The 15,548-nt window shown below is 31.7% G+C and overlaps 1 protein-coding gene across 1 annotated transcript in view; it reads left to right on the plus strand.

Moving 5' to 3' along the window:
* Positions 1 to 15,548, plus strand: part of LOC129807780 (carbonic anhydrase-related protein 10) — a 228,803-nt gene that overhangs the window by 133,477 nt on the left and 79,778 nt on the right. Inside the window, exon 3 of the mRNA XM_055857262.1 lies at positions 7,944 to 8,000. Within this exon, the coding sequence (XP_055713237.1) occupies positions 7,944 to 8,000 (57 nt within the window). The remainder of the gene's footprint in view (positions 1 to 7,943; positions 8,001 to 15,548) is intronic.

Here is a 15,548-nt window from a genome sequence, read left to right on the forward strand (position 1 = left end):
AATTTTCATAGAAATTATGGTTTTTTTTCTGGACATTGTAGAACTCAGAAATTGAAAAAAAAATAAAATGAATAAGAAATTTAGGAAAGCAAAAGATGTTGCCGAAATAGGCAACACTACCTCACCGTAGAGATGCTCACAAAGTAAATATTTTTTTACGCGAAATACAGGATCCAGCTGGAAAATTTTATCCGAAATTTAAAGATTAATTCATTATTAACATAAACAGAAACAATCTTTAATGAAAACTAATCAATTTTTATGAAAAACACCGAAAGAAAACCTTTTGCACTTCACCGCAAATCGTAAGACTACTAGAAACGCAATCGATCTGTCACATTTTTTGTAAAACTCTTTCCACACTGAGTTTTTACAACGCAATTTAAATTCAAATTATACCTAAAATTTAACGGTCTTTGTGTTAATACGTCCTAAAATGAATAAATATTTAAAAGCAAAATGAATTCATTGACTATTCGAAGATTACATACATAATTTTAATTGATTTATTTGCATGGCCGAAATTACACTCAAAGTGGCCGAAATTAGAAACTGGCCGAAATTTGGCACACTTCCCCTAATTGGGTAATTTCGAGTCGGACTTAAACAGAGCACGAAAATGTAGCAGAAGGCTTTCGGGTTTCGGACGCACTCTGACTTCGAATATTTCATATTTTTCCCATATGCCTTTAAAGAATTTGACCTAATGGGAATACATTTTAAGATCTAGTCTTAAGTCACAAATTAAAAAAATAGATCAAATTCATTAAAGAAATATACAGTGGTGGCAAATATAATAAGACCACCCCTTATAAGCCTACTTTTTTAACTTTTGTAATTTTTTATTCCAATGTGTTGAAATAATTTTGATGTAGAAATGTTCAAATGATATCCGTACGACGACTAAGTGTTGTTTTGGCCATTAGAGATGTCTATTTTCACGATAATCTGATCGGACAATAAAATAGGACCACTTTTTTTGTATAGCCTTAAATAGGAACAGCATTGTATCTTTAGGCATGAAATAAACTTCAAATTGAATTGAATTGACTTTTTATTTATAGTAATAAACTCAAATTTATTTCAAGTATTTAAAAAAGTAACAAAATTTTAGTGTAATGTCAATAATTATTTAGTGTCTTGACAATTAATTTTTCAAGTTTGGATAAAGAAAACTATGAGAAATTGGAGCAAATATAGAACTTTCTTGTTAGAGGCTCTATTAGGTTTTTGAGGCTACGAAAGCATATGGAATGATCATGAATATCATAGCTGAATACATTAAATTACGATAATCAATAATCCATAACACAATAAAGTGTTTACGTAAATATAAGACTGGGAATTTTAGCTGCCACCGGTTCCACGTGCCAATAGAATTAAGAAACCAACAACAATTCAGGATTTTCAAATGGTTCAATGTGTCGAAATCAGTCTAGCACATCATTGTAAGGTATGCTATAAGAAAATTGTGGTTAAAAATGTCCTCAGAGACAAGTCCTGATTGAGTTAGAAATAGATTTTGAACGACAGGCTTACTTGGAAGGGCAAACATGAGAACACAGTGTTAATGTCCTTGAAACATGAAAAAATATAGTTGCTCTTGTACACCATAGTTTGAAAAATTTTATTCGAGAGGAACCATACATAGCGTTTCGCCTCGAAAAAATGTTAAACAAATTCAATTTCATCATAAAAAGGATCCTTTTATGATCTTCATTCCAGACTTGGTACTTATTGAAAAATTTAAACCTCTTTTACTAAGGTAATTAAGGTGGAAAGGTTTCAGTGTATTACATCTCTTCAATGCTAAAAGTATTCTTAAAAAAAGTCGATTTATGCTTTTAACCCTTTAAGGACGATTGGAACACCGGTGTCCCATAAAGAAAATACTTTTTCCTGACTGCCTAAAGTTTTTTTTCTCATGTCTGTATATAATTGTAAAGTATAAGATTGAAGGAATCTAGAATATTTTTTGAGAGTCTCTAGCTGTTTGCTATGTAGTAAATATTTAAGCTAAAAAATGGCGAATTTTAAAATTCTCATATTGAAAAATGATTTTAATTATTTTTTATTCTCCCAATTCTTTTTTAAGCAAAACCCTTTTGGCAATAAAAACTACAATACTCATACGTAATATTTTTTATTAAAGCGAAAAATATTATTCATTGGTATTGTCAGAAAAATTACTTAAATTTTTGGGCTATTTTCGTCCCTATCGTGCGTAGAAGCACAAAATACACCGAGTCAGACTCTGTTGGATTTTCCAAGGTTAGATGTAAGACTTATCATTGATTACGTTTCTCAGTTTAACTTTTATTGTTGATTTTTAGTCCGTAAAAAGTGTCTCGTCGTTAAAGGGTTAAGGACTTTTATCCCTTTTACCAAATGAAGAACGAAAAGATTCGTTTGTAATATTTTATATTTGATTAATTTTGGAAAGGTCTAACAATTAAAGATAATAAATTATATCGTATTTCGCTATTTAGAAAATCTTGGATGTGTTTAAAAGCTCATTACATGGGTTCCAAATTCTTTCATTTCAAGGAATAAGGGAAACTTTTTAAATGTGGCCATTTTTCTCTTGATACGGCACCAGCAATCGTCAGTGTTCCTCTGATCGAAATCAGAATCCAAAAATAAAATGTATTTTTGAAAATTATTCGCTGCATTCTAGCAATGATTTTAAACTAAATACATATTGTTGGTTTATATTTAATCAGCAGAACCAATTTTCTGTTCCAATTTCTAAGAAAATTGTTATTAATTGCCTCATTTATTAAACCACTTTATCAGAGTCTTAGCCAGAGATACGCCAATCATATTTTTTTTTAATTTCACATGAGAATTTGTGAGAATATGAGAAATTAAGTATGTTTGATTAAAATAATTTACAAAACTGTGTTAATTAAAAAAATAATATTTAGTGATTCTAATTTCACTATCAGTGCACCTTTTTATTTATGTCGAATTATTTTATATTTTAATTATTTATTTTATATTCTGAAATAAAATAAAATAAAAACCTATTAATTTGCTGTCGTATTGAGAATGGAAAATAAATGAACTAATTGTAGCTCTATTTCATATTTAAATCAGATAGAAAAATGAAAGCTAGTGAGAAATTTTTTGTACCAAGCAAGATGAAGAAGAAAAACTAATTTTCATTCATGTGAAAATTGATATCAAAGAATAATTTCTATTCAAATCCAGAGAAAAACTTTTCTATTCCGCAAGAGATGCAAGTGCTAGAAATTGCAAAACAGTATGAGAATATCAAACAGTGCTTAATTAACAATATTCGTCGTGGAATTCTATTTTTTTTACAAACTAGCAAATCATTCTCTATGATTTCTTTAGCTTATACTTTCCATAAAGAAATAATTCATGAATAAATTGGTAAATAAATCGATTTTCTAATTGCGAAAGTTTAAGATGTTTAGGTTGTTACAATACTAATAACTTTACTATACTTTTCATTAGTTAATTGCATTTTCAGAAAGGGAACATCTCAATTCATAATGCAAGTGTAATTATCTTGTTGGAGTGCTAAAACTATGTATCTTAAGATATGATAATCTGCAAAAGAAACACCATAGAAACCGCTTTTCTTCCACTTGTACTACCTTGTGTGTCTCTTTGTTAGCTTAAGAGTCGTACCATGTGCACTTGAAGAAGTTAAACAGGAAACGATAAGTTTAGTTTATTTGAAAGTTTTAATGGCGTGTCTCTGTGCCTGACAACTGTGTAATATCTGCAGAAGGTAATTTTAAAGCTTTAAAGGGAAAAATATACAAAAGTACAATGAAGTTGGAGTCATATTTGCATATTTACAAAAGATAAATTAAAGAAATATTTATGAAATAATTTTTTTAAAGAAATATTTGTGAAAGATGTTAAAAGACGATACTTTTATAAGGCAAATTCGTCTATGAATAACTGAATTTTTATCATTTAAAGTCGATTTTGGAGATACTAGTTTGTGATAAAATTAAAGAGAGTTTAAATTTTTAAGACCAATTGCAAAGATAGTCATAATCTAAGAAATAAAGGAGAATTTTCACCTGGTTTGTCCATCTTAAAATTTTAAAAATATTAACCCATTTTTAAAGACTTTCCTGACAGACAAAATGAAAAACAGCGCCCACCTGGCGCCCCCATTCGAGAATAATAAAATTGCAAGCATTAAAACAGATTTTGATAATATTAGTTAATAAAAGGCTCAAAGAGAAACTTACACCAGGCGTCTCCATCTAAGAATAATTATTATATTAAATATTTAAAACCGAATTTGAAGATATAGTCATAGCCTAAAACTAAAGGAGACCTTTCACCTAATGCCTCCATTTCAAAATTCTAAACATTTAAAAATGAATCTCAAGATTTTCGTATCGATTAAATGACAGGGGGCATTCTCTAAATTCCCCTAACCAGGGGCCTATCAAGCATAATAAAAAGTGAAGCTATTTTTGACTTTTCCTTGTAAAAATTTTGCAGATATTGCACAGCGACTTAAACAAATTTACTCGTATCTCTTGTATAATTTCGGCGAATAATTTGAAATATGTATTTTTAGATAACTTTTAATGCACGATTTCGAAATATATCAGACTGATAAGTCAATTCTCTTTAGGAAAAAAATTGCTAATAGTATTCAGTGCCTCTCTGCAAAAACGTATGGAAAAATGAAATGTCGAGAGGGCCCTGCCTCTAGCTGAGAATAGTTAACTTTTTAAAATTTACAGGAGATCCTAAAGCTATTTTTATGACCGATAAAGTCAAAGAGAGCTTACACCAGGCGCCTCGATCCAAGAATAATTAAATTTGAATTTTTAAAATATATTTGAGAGATAGTCAAAATCGAAAACTAAAGAAGAGCTTTCACCTGGCGCCTCCATTTCAAAGTTTTGAACATTTAAACCCAAATTTTAAAGGTATTCATAACCGATAATGTCACAAAGAGCTTCCATCTGGCTTGCCCATCTTAAAACCTTAAATAGGGGGAAAGGAACACCTATTGACACTTTAAGAACTCGTGTCAGGACTTATTGACACGCTACGCTGTATCATTTGGAAAACGAAATTCGAACACTTATCTTATCGAAAAACACAGATTAATGAAAAAACGGTATATTAGGGGGAGGCTTTGATCGTTCGCATATACGCTACCTTCGGACACTTCATATTTCTCCCATATTCCTTTATGAATCTGGCATATGGCTTTATATTGTAATAGCTAACCTTAAATCCCATCTTTCCTGAAAAAATTGAGAGTCTAATCCTTTTTTCCTAGTTTCAGGAAGCAAAAAATAAAAACAGGTCAAAAACTGTAATTTTGCTGTGCAATATTTCATACGATTGTGCAGAATTAATATCACTTTTCTGAAAAACTACTATCACAGAGGGTAGAAGGGTTATTAGGAATCAGATTTAAGTAAAAATCTTTTAGGCTGAACAGACACTTTTTGTGGGTGGAACAAAATTCACAAACTTGACTCAGATTCATCGATCGCAAATAGAAGACTGCTTCTTTCAGATATTTTCCAGGAAACTTCATTTTAGATACGATCCCTCATATTCACATCTATTGTAATCTACCGATTTGATCCATCACTAAAAAGGAAAACTTAAAAATCGTAAAATTGATAAACAAGAAGTAATTTGACTCAAATAGGTTGCAGTTGAGTAATTATTAAGCAATTTTGCATTTCTTTGATATAAAAATATTTTTCAAGCTTGCACAAACTGAATGTGCAATGAAAGAATCACATCTGTAATAAGCTCATACAGTTTACAACTGGTTTTTGACAATCTTTGACATAACCTCACTATTGTGTTGTTTTGCATGACAAAGAAAAGAAATTGTCCGTGAGAAGCTGTTTTGTGAAAATTTTAGCTTGTTCACCTGCTGAAGCTCAATATCTGTGCTAAATCCCGATTCCTGCAGCTGCAGGAACAGAGAAATCTTCAATGATGCGCATTCAAACGTTTTTGTGCATATCCGGCTCCGTGGAGGAATGGTGGAATCTTGTGTAGTCTTCTCGCTTGCAGAGTTTTAGTCAATTTTTAGCTTTAAAAACTTATTGATTCGTGTAAATTTGGTGATATTTGGACTTTTCAAGAAAGTATTCATCAGATTTAACCGTTTCCGGAGTGAAATTCTCGTAGAATCAAGCAAAAAAATGGTTTTTAATGTCAATAAAACATCTCTCAGAAAAGTTCCAAAAAAGTGATATTAAAATGTTTTATTCCTTATAAAAATGGGTTAATCAAGTAGATTAGAGTTCCCTTTAAACAATGATGTGCAACTTTTAGTGTCCGGTGCAAAATTTACGGTGAAAATGGGGTGTTCAATGATGGCGTGAATCGTGTGCGATAATAGAAACTTGATTCATCTATCGGATAAATCGCCATTAAATTTTCATTTTCCTCTGGAGGAAAATCTAAGGATTTCCTGGAATTTTGTTTGGTGGGATTATGAACCTTATAAGTAAGACATTTTTTTGGCATAGTTGGAGAATCCATACGGTTTGCATGGTAGTCAGAAAAAATCACTGAACTTGAACATCATTTTAGTATGCGAAAGTTCAAAGCCTCCCCCTACTTAGATTTTATTGGATGCATTAAATAAATTTCAACACTTTGACAAAAGTGTCAATAGGGGTTCCCTGTCGAAGAGGTGTTCCTTCGACACTATTTCAACCAATTTTTAGAGATTTTATTAACCGATAAAACTAAACAACTCCAACCAGGCGCCTCCATTCGAAAATAATAAAATTTCAAATATTAAAAACCGATTTTGAAGATATTAGTGGCCGGTGAAATGAAAGAGACCTTGCACCAGGTTTCTCTATCTCAGAATAATTAATTTTTGGCCATTTAAAACCGATTTTGAAGGTATTCATAACCTAAAAAAAAGAAGAGCTTTCACCTGGCGCCTCCATTTCAACATTTTAAAACTGATCTTAAAGCTATATATGACCAATAAAGCTAAGAATAGCTTACACCAAGCGCGTCCATTTGAGAATAATAAAATTTCAAACATTTGAAACGATTTTAGAAAATATTACTGTGATTGATAAAGTTAAAGAGAGCTTATACGAGGCAACCTGTAAATATTTTAAACCGATTTTAAATATATTCGTAACCAATAAAATAAAAGAAAGCTTCCGCCAGACACCGCCATCTCAAAATAATTATATTTTGAATACATAACCCCGATTTTGAAGATTTTCATGATCGAAAAAATAAAAACAGAGCTTTCACCAGGCGCCTCCATTTCATGATAATCATATTTAAACAGATAAAAACGATTTCTGAAAGGAAAATTCTACCTGTTCCTTGTATCGCTCATTATGGTGAAGTAACTAGGGATTACTCTGTATTGAAGTCCGATAAATTAGCTGGAATAAGAGGAAGCCTTTCCAAAAATCCCCAAAAGGTGGATTAATTTTGGGGAAGTAGGTTGGAACATTTATCTTCCTATTTATATGGCATCAGAATTAACCCGGAAGAAGTTAAAGTTTCAAAACACTTCTGCAGCTGGTATAAAGCTTTTGTCGCTCCATTTTCTTTATCATTCCAGGTGAAAGAGTCCCTTCTTTCGCTTGAACTTTTGCCAGAGATAATCTCTTGTGGGATTTTCATCTCACACCCAAAATGACTGATTCCACCAAAATATACGAAAATTCCCATCCAACATTCTCTGTTGTTTTCATTTTGTCTCCCTTTTTTTCACATCGTCTCTTCCACATTTTTGGGCAAAAGAAAATTCCTCAGCGGAGACAGAAGGAAGTTTTAAGAGCCCTGAATAATTCATTTTCATGGCAAACAAATGAGCAAATAGGCATTAAAATCAATATTTATGTATACAAACTATGCTTATCTCTTTAATGCCATAACCCAGAGTTATTTTTCACAACACATGTTTCTTTTATTTTCAGGTGACACGGTCTTAGGTGTATCGTGGGAAAGTTGGTGGACACATGATGGAATTTCAGGTAAGTGGATGCTTTTCTCAATTTCCCGAGAACTTGCCATATCCGAGGCCATCTTCATTTGGCAAACTCATCTAACTTTAATGTGCTCCTTCAGACATTTGAGCTTTCTCCCTCTCTCTCTTGAGCGCAATGATCTTATTTCGGCGACTTCACTTAATATCTTCTATATTTAATGATATCCACCATGTGAAATAGCAGTAGCAATACCTGAAAGTGAATCCTAAAGGCGTCTGCAGCAGACGAAAATTAGGCGGTTGCAGTTGGTATGTTAAAACTTTTGAAGTAAATTTAGAACGATCAACTGAATCTGGTGTGACTTAAGATTGACGTCTTGGGCCCCGAATTCAACACTTTTTTACTCCTAAAAACTCAGTTTCACAATCAATTTCCGACATATTTTTTATTATTTAATTATTGATAAGTGGGGCTAATACAAACACTCAAAAAGTTAGCCAGGTTTATACGTAAAAGGCTTATGAGTTATCAGATTAAAATTACTTCGAAATACTAAAAAATTAAATTTATTTAAGTACGGAGAGGTTGGTCTATTAGTTCTTTAAGGCTGCATTGATGTACAATTTTTTGCATATTTCTAAAGAAACTTGGCTCTTTCTTAATACGTAATCGTAGAATTCTTAATCGTAGAACTAGATAAAATAACTTTAAGGACCTGCTCCCTTAAGAAATACCAGAAAAATCGTATTTTAATGTTGCTCTACAGCTCAAAATAGCCCCATTTTCCCCTATATATTTCATTTCATTAAATAAAAGTTTGGTACTCGCTTTGAACTCTCATCTTATTTGATTATCTTTAAATTTAAAGCAATAATATCTTTCTCAAAAATTGAAATAAAATTAGAAAATAAATTTATTAATTTTATAGTAGAGGGCTTAACATAGAAGTATAGTTTAATGCTATGAAAATAGTATTAGTAAAAACGAAAGAGCTTTAAGGAATATAAGGAATTTTTAATAATTCCTATGTATTGTTAATATTTAATGAAAAGTATTAACTGAAAAACTTTTTCTTTAAGGGCAGAATCAAATTGACAGTAAGATGCTCACCGTATTTCGTTAATTTACGCATTTTCATTGGGATTCTTACGCAAAATCTCGATTACCGTATTACCTTATCTCATACTTGGTGGCATTAGGTGAAAATAATATAAGAAAATTGAAGAAATAAAACGAAAATGCGATAAACAGTGAGTAAAAAAACTGTACGATTAATATCTCGTACAGTTTTTATTTTGTTCACCGTTTATCGCATTTTCGTTTTATTTCTCCAATTTTCATATATTATTTTCACCTAATGCCACCAAGTATGAGATAAGGTAATACGGTAATCGAGATTCTGCGTAAGAATTGAAATGAAAGTGGGTAAATTAACGAAATACGGTGAGGCTACGGCGAGTATTTTATTGTCAATGTAATTCTGCCCTAAATCTTTGTTCAAAGTTCCTTTATAGCCTTTTGGGAAAAAAATTAATAAATTTTAATATAATTTTGAAGAAAATTTAAGGAACAAAAGAAGATAGATAGAAGATAGATAGAAAATCTACAAAGAAAACTACTTCCTATTATAATTTGTCTGCTTTTATTGCTCGAACTTATAGACAGAACAATCCCAAGTAACACAATCTTGCTTTTGTGTCAAAATCAGGTCATGAACACATTATTATTGTAAGTTACTAAAATATTTCTAAGAAGCCCTGAGGTCTCGTGACCAACCTTATGACTCTATAACCTCAATATTACGTTATTTTTTATCTGAAATAATGACTCAATTTACTAATCTTCAGAGTGGAAATGGGAAAAATTTCTGCTTCTACCCAGGATTGATCTGGCGGCTCCGCGTTGAGTGTCGTTCGCTCTGGTTGACGATATTTTGAACATAGGGGAAAGTGATATTGCTTCGTACGGTCCCAACTTATAATTATCTTTTTTTTAACGATGTTCGCATTTTGAACAGTTTGACATAGATTCTGTCAAACTTCATAAGAAAAGGAAATAGAGAAGATTTTAAAAAAATCATATTCCAATGTTGAGAGTCGACCGTTAGGATATGATGTAGGTAAAATTTGGAATTTAGGTTTAAAAGCCTTCTTGCTCTTCCTTATGTTTGTACTGGCCGACGTTTTGGTCCTTGAATGTGACCTTCTTCAGGGTATCAAAAACTGTATTAAAAACTGTAAATCACGGTATCAAAGACTGAAAATCGATAATTTGCCATCACGGAAGTCCAGGCCTTCAAAAACGGTGAGCTTTGACTTCAAGTGTCCATTCGAATGTTTAAATTATCGTAAGATTTTCCCTTCAGGTAGACACAATCATTTTCTCGGCTGATCAATTGATGAATTGGAAAATTTTCTCATCAAAAGAATTCTGCAACTCGCCTTAAAAGTGCAAGCAAAATTACTTCTTTGCTCTAACGAGTTATATTTTTTTTTGAGGATCGTTTTTGTGATTTTTAAAGTTTCATATGGTGGTCATTTTCAAATTTTCGTTTAATGATTGTATGAGATATAAGTGTGTCACGGTCCGCTTGTTTGCAGATATTACGCAAATTTTGTTCAATTTATTTCTCTACCTTAAGAACAATGACTAGTGACGAAGCAATTTTTTTACAGCTCCACTAAAGCATTCTAAAATGCTGCAAGTATCCTTGTACCAAGATATGTTTCGAAAAATGAAAAGTTTAATTACATCCAGCTTTTTTAAGAGCCCTAATAATAGCTGCTTCTAACTTCTCAGTAAAATATAGCGTCATCCGCGTCATCAATTTGTCACGTTTGAGTTACATTACGGATTTAAGAAGTTTCATAAAATATTTTCAGAAAGGCTTTCGTGAGCTTTTAACTAATATAATGACAATATAATGACATAACAATACAAAATATGAACCCAGTGTCACAAGTGGTTTGGAAGCTATGATTTCTGAATCTTATTGAATTTTTTCGACCACCCTGTATATCTCTTGTTTTTATTAATTTCTCTAATTAATACGAAATTGAATGCATGTAGATAAATAAAATACTAGAGTTTCAATTGATATGTTCAAAAGACGAAAAGTTGGTTTAGAGCTTCTTAGGTGGGTAATGGTAAGTCGGCAGAAAACGCAATCAAGTTGTAATTTGTTAATGAAGTCTATTTATCTATATCAATCTTAAAACAAACTATCACTTTAGAAATATTCAGTATTTAATGAAAGGTTTTGTGAGATAACAATATTTCTACATGCCTAATAAAACAGACTGTTATAAATATATTCAAATAACTTTTTCACGTTGGTTAAGAACAAATAAAGGAAATTATAAGTGAAACTAATAATGTGGTAATTTTTATTGCTATAATTAAGTCATTATAACGTTAGAATTTTTTAAATGTCAAATATCTTATAATCTGATGTCAATCTGTAAATGTCAAATATTCGATCATTTGTCCTAGAAAGCTTTGGTTTGATTCCTGTTAATTGTGCCAAAATGTAAGGGCTTGAATAAATAGGGTCGAAGGAACACCTTTTCGACAGGGAACCCCTATTGACACTTTTGTCAAAATGTTAAAATTTATTAATTTTATCTAATAAAATTTAAGTAATATGACATTTTTTCATTAATCTACTTTTTTTTGATAAGGATAGGTGTTAAAATTTCAAATTTCAAATAGTACAGAGTAGGGTGTCAATAGGTCCCGACACGAGTTCTTAAAGTTTAAATAGGTGTTTCTTTCACCCTACTCAAAAAATGCCCTTCTAATATTTTATTTTAAATTGAATTGATTAGTAAAAAACCAAAGCTGGAACTGACTCAATGGCGGAGGAAATGCTTAACTTCGCAGAGGAAATAATTACATGCTATTACGATAGATTAAAATTATGTCATGCTAACTTCATTTTGCTACTTGGGATGTGTCATTGATTGCTCTTTGGGTATCGTATCGACCTACAAATTGTATTAATTTTAATGACATTCTAAGTTATAATTTTTTTTTAATTAAAGTAGGGTAAAGTGGCACAAGTTAGACATTGGTACAAGTTGGACAATGGTACAATTTGGATAGGGCTTTTTGTCTTGATAAATTTAGTACTTTATTTTTATTTGTATATTTTTAGTGCTTTAGTTTTATAATTTGGTTCCTCGTGCTTAAAAACAAATTTTTGTATTGTATTTATCAAGAAAAAATCTTTGTCCAACTTGTACCGGCGAATTGTCCAACTTGTAACACTAATTCCAAATTATAACATTTTACCCTATATTATTTTTGCCAATCTTTTTAAGAGAAAAAAATCTCAAAATTTCAAATTTTCAATAAAGGATCAGGCCTCAGCAGTGCATTTGATTTTGGTACTTAATGCAATAGATCTGAGGCTAACTTTGCGGTTGATATATTGCAAACTGTACTGTCTATTCAGCCTAATTATTGGTCGTCTCCGATAAAATCGTATTTGTATGCGGTGTTGGAGGTATAATGGTAATCCACATGATGTTGGAATTTAATATGGCAGCCATAGACAATGTATGTATATATAGTTATTTCAACACAGAACACCTGAAATTTCCCACAAAACCTACCCTTGAGATGTCTTAGAGTCTCAGCATTAAACATTCCTGGTGCTGGAGGGATGAGTTGGTGGTGGAGGAAAAAGTTGGACAGGGTGAAAGAGGCTCTGGGAAAACACCTATAACAAAACCACCCTAAGCCTCTATCCCTGGTGCAGAAATGCCCAGACTCAGTTGCTCTGTTTAATTCTACACAGTTTCACTCAAATAAATACATATAGAATGTCTGCTGGGCTCATTCTTGCTGGGTGAACATAGCCCAAGAACTTTCAGACGTTTGCCTATTGTTTAGTTATAATCTAAATTTATGCAAGAATGGATTTCCTACTTTGCCATGGTTCCAGCTATCCGACCACACTTCAGCCCCAGCAGCACTTCTTCCCATCCCAAAAACTGCCCCTTCCCCCTTTTGGCAAATATCAGGATCACTCGCTCTCACTAAACACCCGTCCTCCAGATGTGCTTTCTGATGGCAAAAGTTCCATGGAGCTTTTCTACTCATACTTCAGAGCCATATAGTCCCCCCATTTCATTCTCCCTGAGAAAGTGTAAAATTTTCCTTGGTGCAATTATATAAATATGTAAGGTCACAGCTATGACTTAATGAAATGCAATGGACATTGAGAGAAGAAACTTTCAAGAGTTATTTGGTGGAAAATAATCTTCCCATAAGATTGTACCATGTGCAATTGAGAAGCAAAGAAATCATTTTATGACTTTCATGAGTTGCAAACTGTCTAAAGTGATTTTCATGTACAGCACTTTGAGGTGGAACTTATTATGACTTACCATCGTAACCATCAGGGGGAGAATTTAAATTAAATTTATTTTAACTTGCCTGGAGGATGCTAAGCATAATTTGAAATTGAATTTACAACTCATCACTTGTTCTTTCTTTGTCAAAATGTAGCCCTTAGGGAGGCATTGTCGGCATGGGAGAAGTGCTTTGACTTGGAAGATACTTAGTACAAGAATCTCAGGTTTAGAGTTTCACTTTACAGAAGGCAGAAGACAAGAAAATATAGTGAATCAAAACCATTTTCGTATTAATTTATATAGAGGAAAGGGTGCTACCTTCGGATGATTCAAGCTTCGAACAACTGATTTTTTTATTATATTTTAAAGAAGACCCATTAGAATTCTATATTTTAACAGCTAGTTCAATGCTTGAAATTTCCTGAAAAGAGCCTTAGGTAAAACCTATTCTGGAAATAGAAAAAAAGAATTGTTTTCAGGTTGAGTCTTCAGAAAATAGCGCAGTTTCTCTTACTCGAATTTTGAAAATTGTATTTATTATACCACTTCAGTTCGGTTAGGGCTAAAAACCAATATTGTAAAAAGTCGCAGAAGTTAAGAAAAAAAATATTTCTTAATATTAATTTTGGAAAGCGGGACACTCAAAAAAGTTCAACTTTAAAAACATATACAAATTTAAGCTCATTATACATTTAAATTAATACGGAAATTAGTGCAAATTAGTAAAAATCACATTGTATAAAGCCGTACAAGAATTTAAAAAGGCGGACCAGTGAGGTCGGATAGGCGGATATATCTCACTCACAATGCATTGACTCATCCTTGCCAGCATCTATTACCACAAAATTACAAAATAAGATTATTTATAGAATTCTGTTAAATAGAAAGAAATATGAATAGAGGAAGTCTTATTCCTGTCTTCGAACACTTTATATTTTTCCCATATTCTATTAATGATTCTGACCTATTTTTCCAGGAAATGTATAAGGTAGGTTTAGCTAATAAAATATACTGCCATTAGGTCAGATTCATACACTCAGAAAAGTAATCGAGTAAAACTAACTCGAATCGATGTTAAATTAACTCTTTTTCGTTGTGATTTTCGATTAACTATATTTTAGAGTTGATTTTACTTCTATTTATAGGTGCAATATTCGGAAGAGTTGTTTTAACCGTTTTAACATTTTTTCCTAAAATTTACATGACAAAAGAATGTAAGCAACTCTTTTTAAGGCTGAAAATAACTCGTTTAAGGAGTTAAAATAACTCATCTCAAGAGTTAAAAAAATCTTTTTTAGAGTTAAAGTAACTCTTTCAAATCCCAAAATGAATATGTTTTGCAATTTTATGCTTTTTTTTATTTTATCATTTTCTTTATTAATATTTTCTTGACCTCAAGTTCCCTAGGTTCCGAGCGAAATATCACGTATAATGCACGCACATGTATTCATGAAACACTGTTAGGTATATTTCTAGATGATGTTCCATATGAACTTTGTTGCACGAAAATCTTCTTGACTGAAGTATATTCTTAAAACGAAAACACTTGAGCATATACTTCAGTCGAGATGAAATTTTACATCGAAAAAGAGTAATATTTACATCGATATCCGACGAATTAATTCAACTCGCACGAAGAGTTGTTTAAACTCTATTTACTAAAATTTACAACGAATAAGAGTAACATTACATCGATATTCGTAGAGTTAATTCAACTCTTCCATAGAGTTGTTTTAATTTTTGGGTTTTTTCTTAGTGCAAAGGAATATGAGAAAAATATGAAGTATTCGAAGCCAGAGTGTGTGCGAAGCCAAAAAGCCTTCCCCTAGTCCCTTCCGGATAAATCATAAAATATTAATTATGTACTTAATGAGTTCTTAACTCAATGACTTTATTTTAAACATCTATGGCTTGTTGCAAGTAGTAAAACCAAGGATAAAAAATAGGAAAATTGACGTGCAATTTAATTCAAAAGGCGATAGACTAATATAGGATGGAAAAAGGTTTAGCTCTGAATGTTTTTTCTTAGAGTTTAAGTATACATAGTAGAGTTATAAATAGCACCAAAAGCTCTGGGAAAAATATTTTTTCTTGGACTGAAGGTTCTTCCAAACGACGACTATCAGACTACGTCTTTAAAGAAAAAAAGATTGTATGGCTCTGTTTAAAGTTAATTTCCTCAGTCGACCTTCACCAGTGATGCTGAGAGGAACCCGGATTCGTGAGTTCTCCA

This window comes from Phlebotomus papatasi, chromosome 3 (genome assembly GCF_024763615.1).
Source record: "Phlebotomus papatasi isolate M1 chromosome 3, Ppap_2.1, whole genome shotgun sequence".
Taxonomy (NCBI): Eukaryota; Metazoa; Arthropoda; class Insecta; order Diptera; family Psychodidae; genus Phlebotomus; species Phlebotomus papatasi.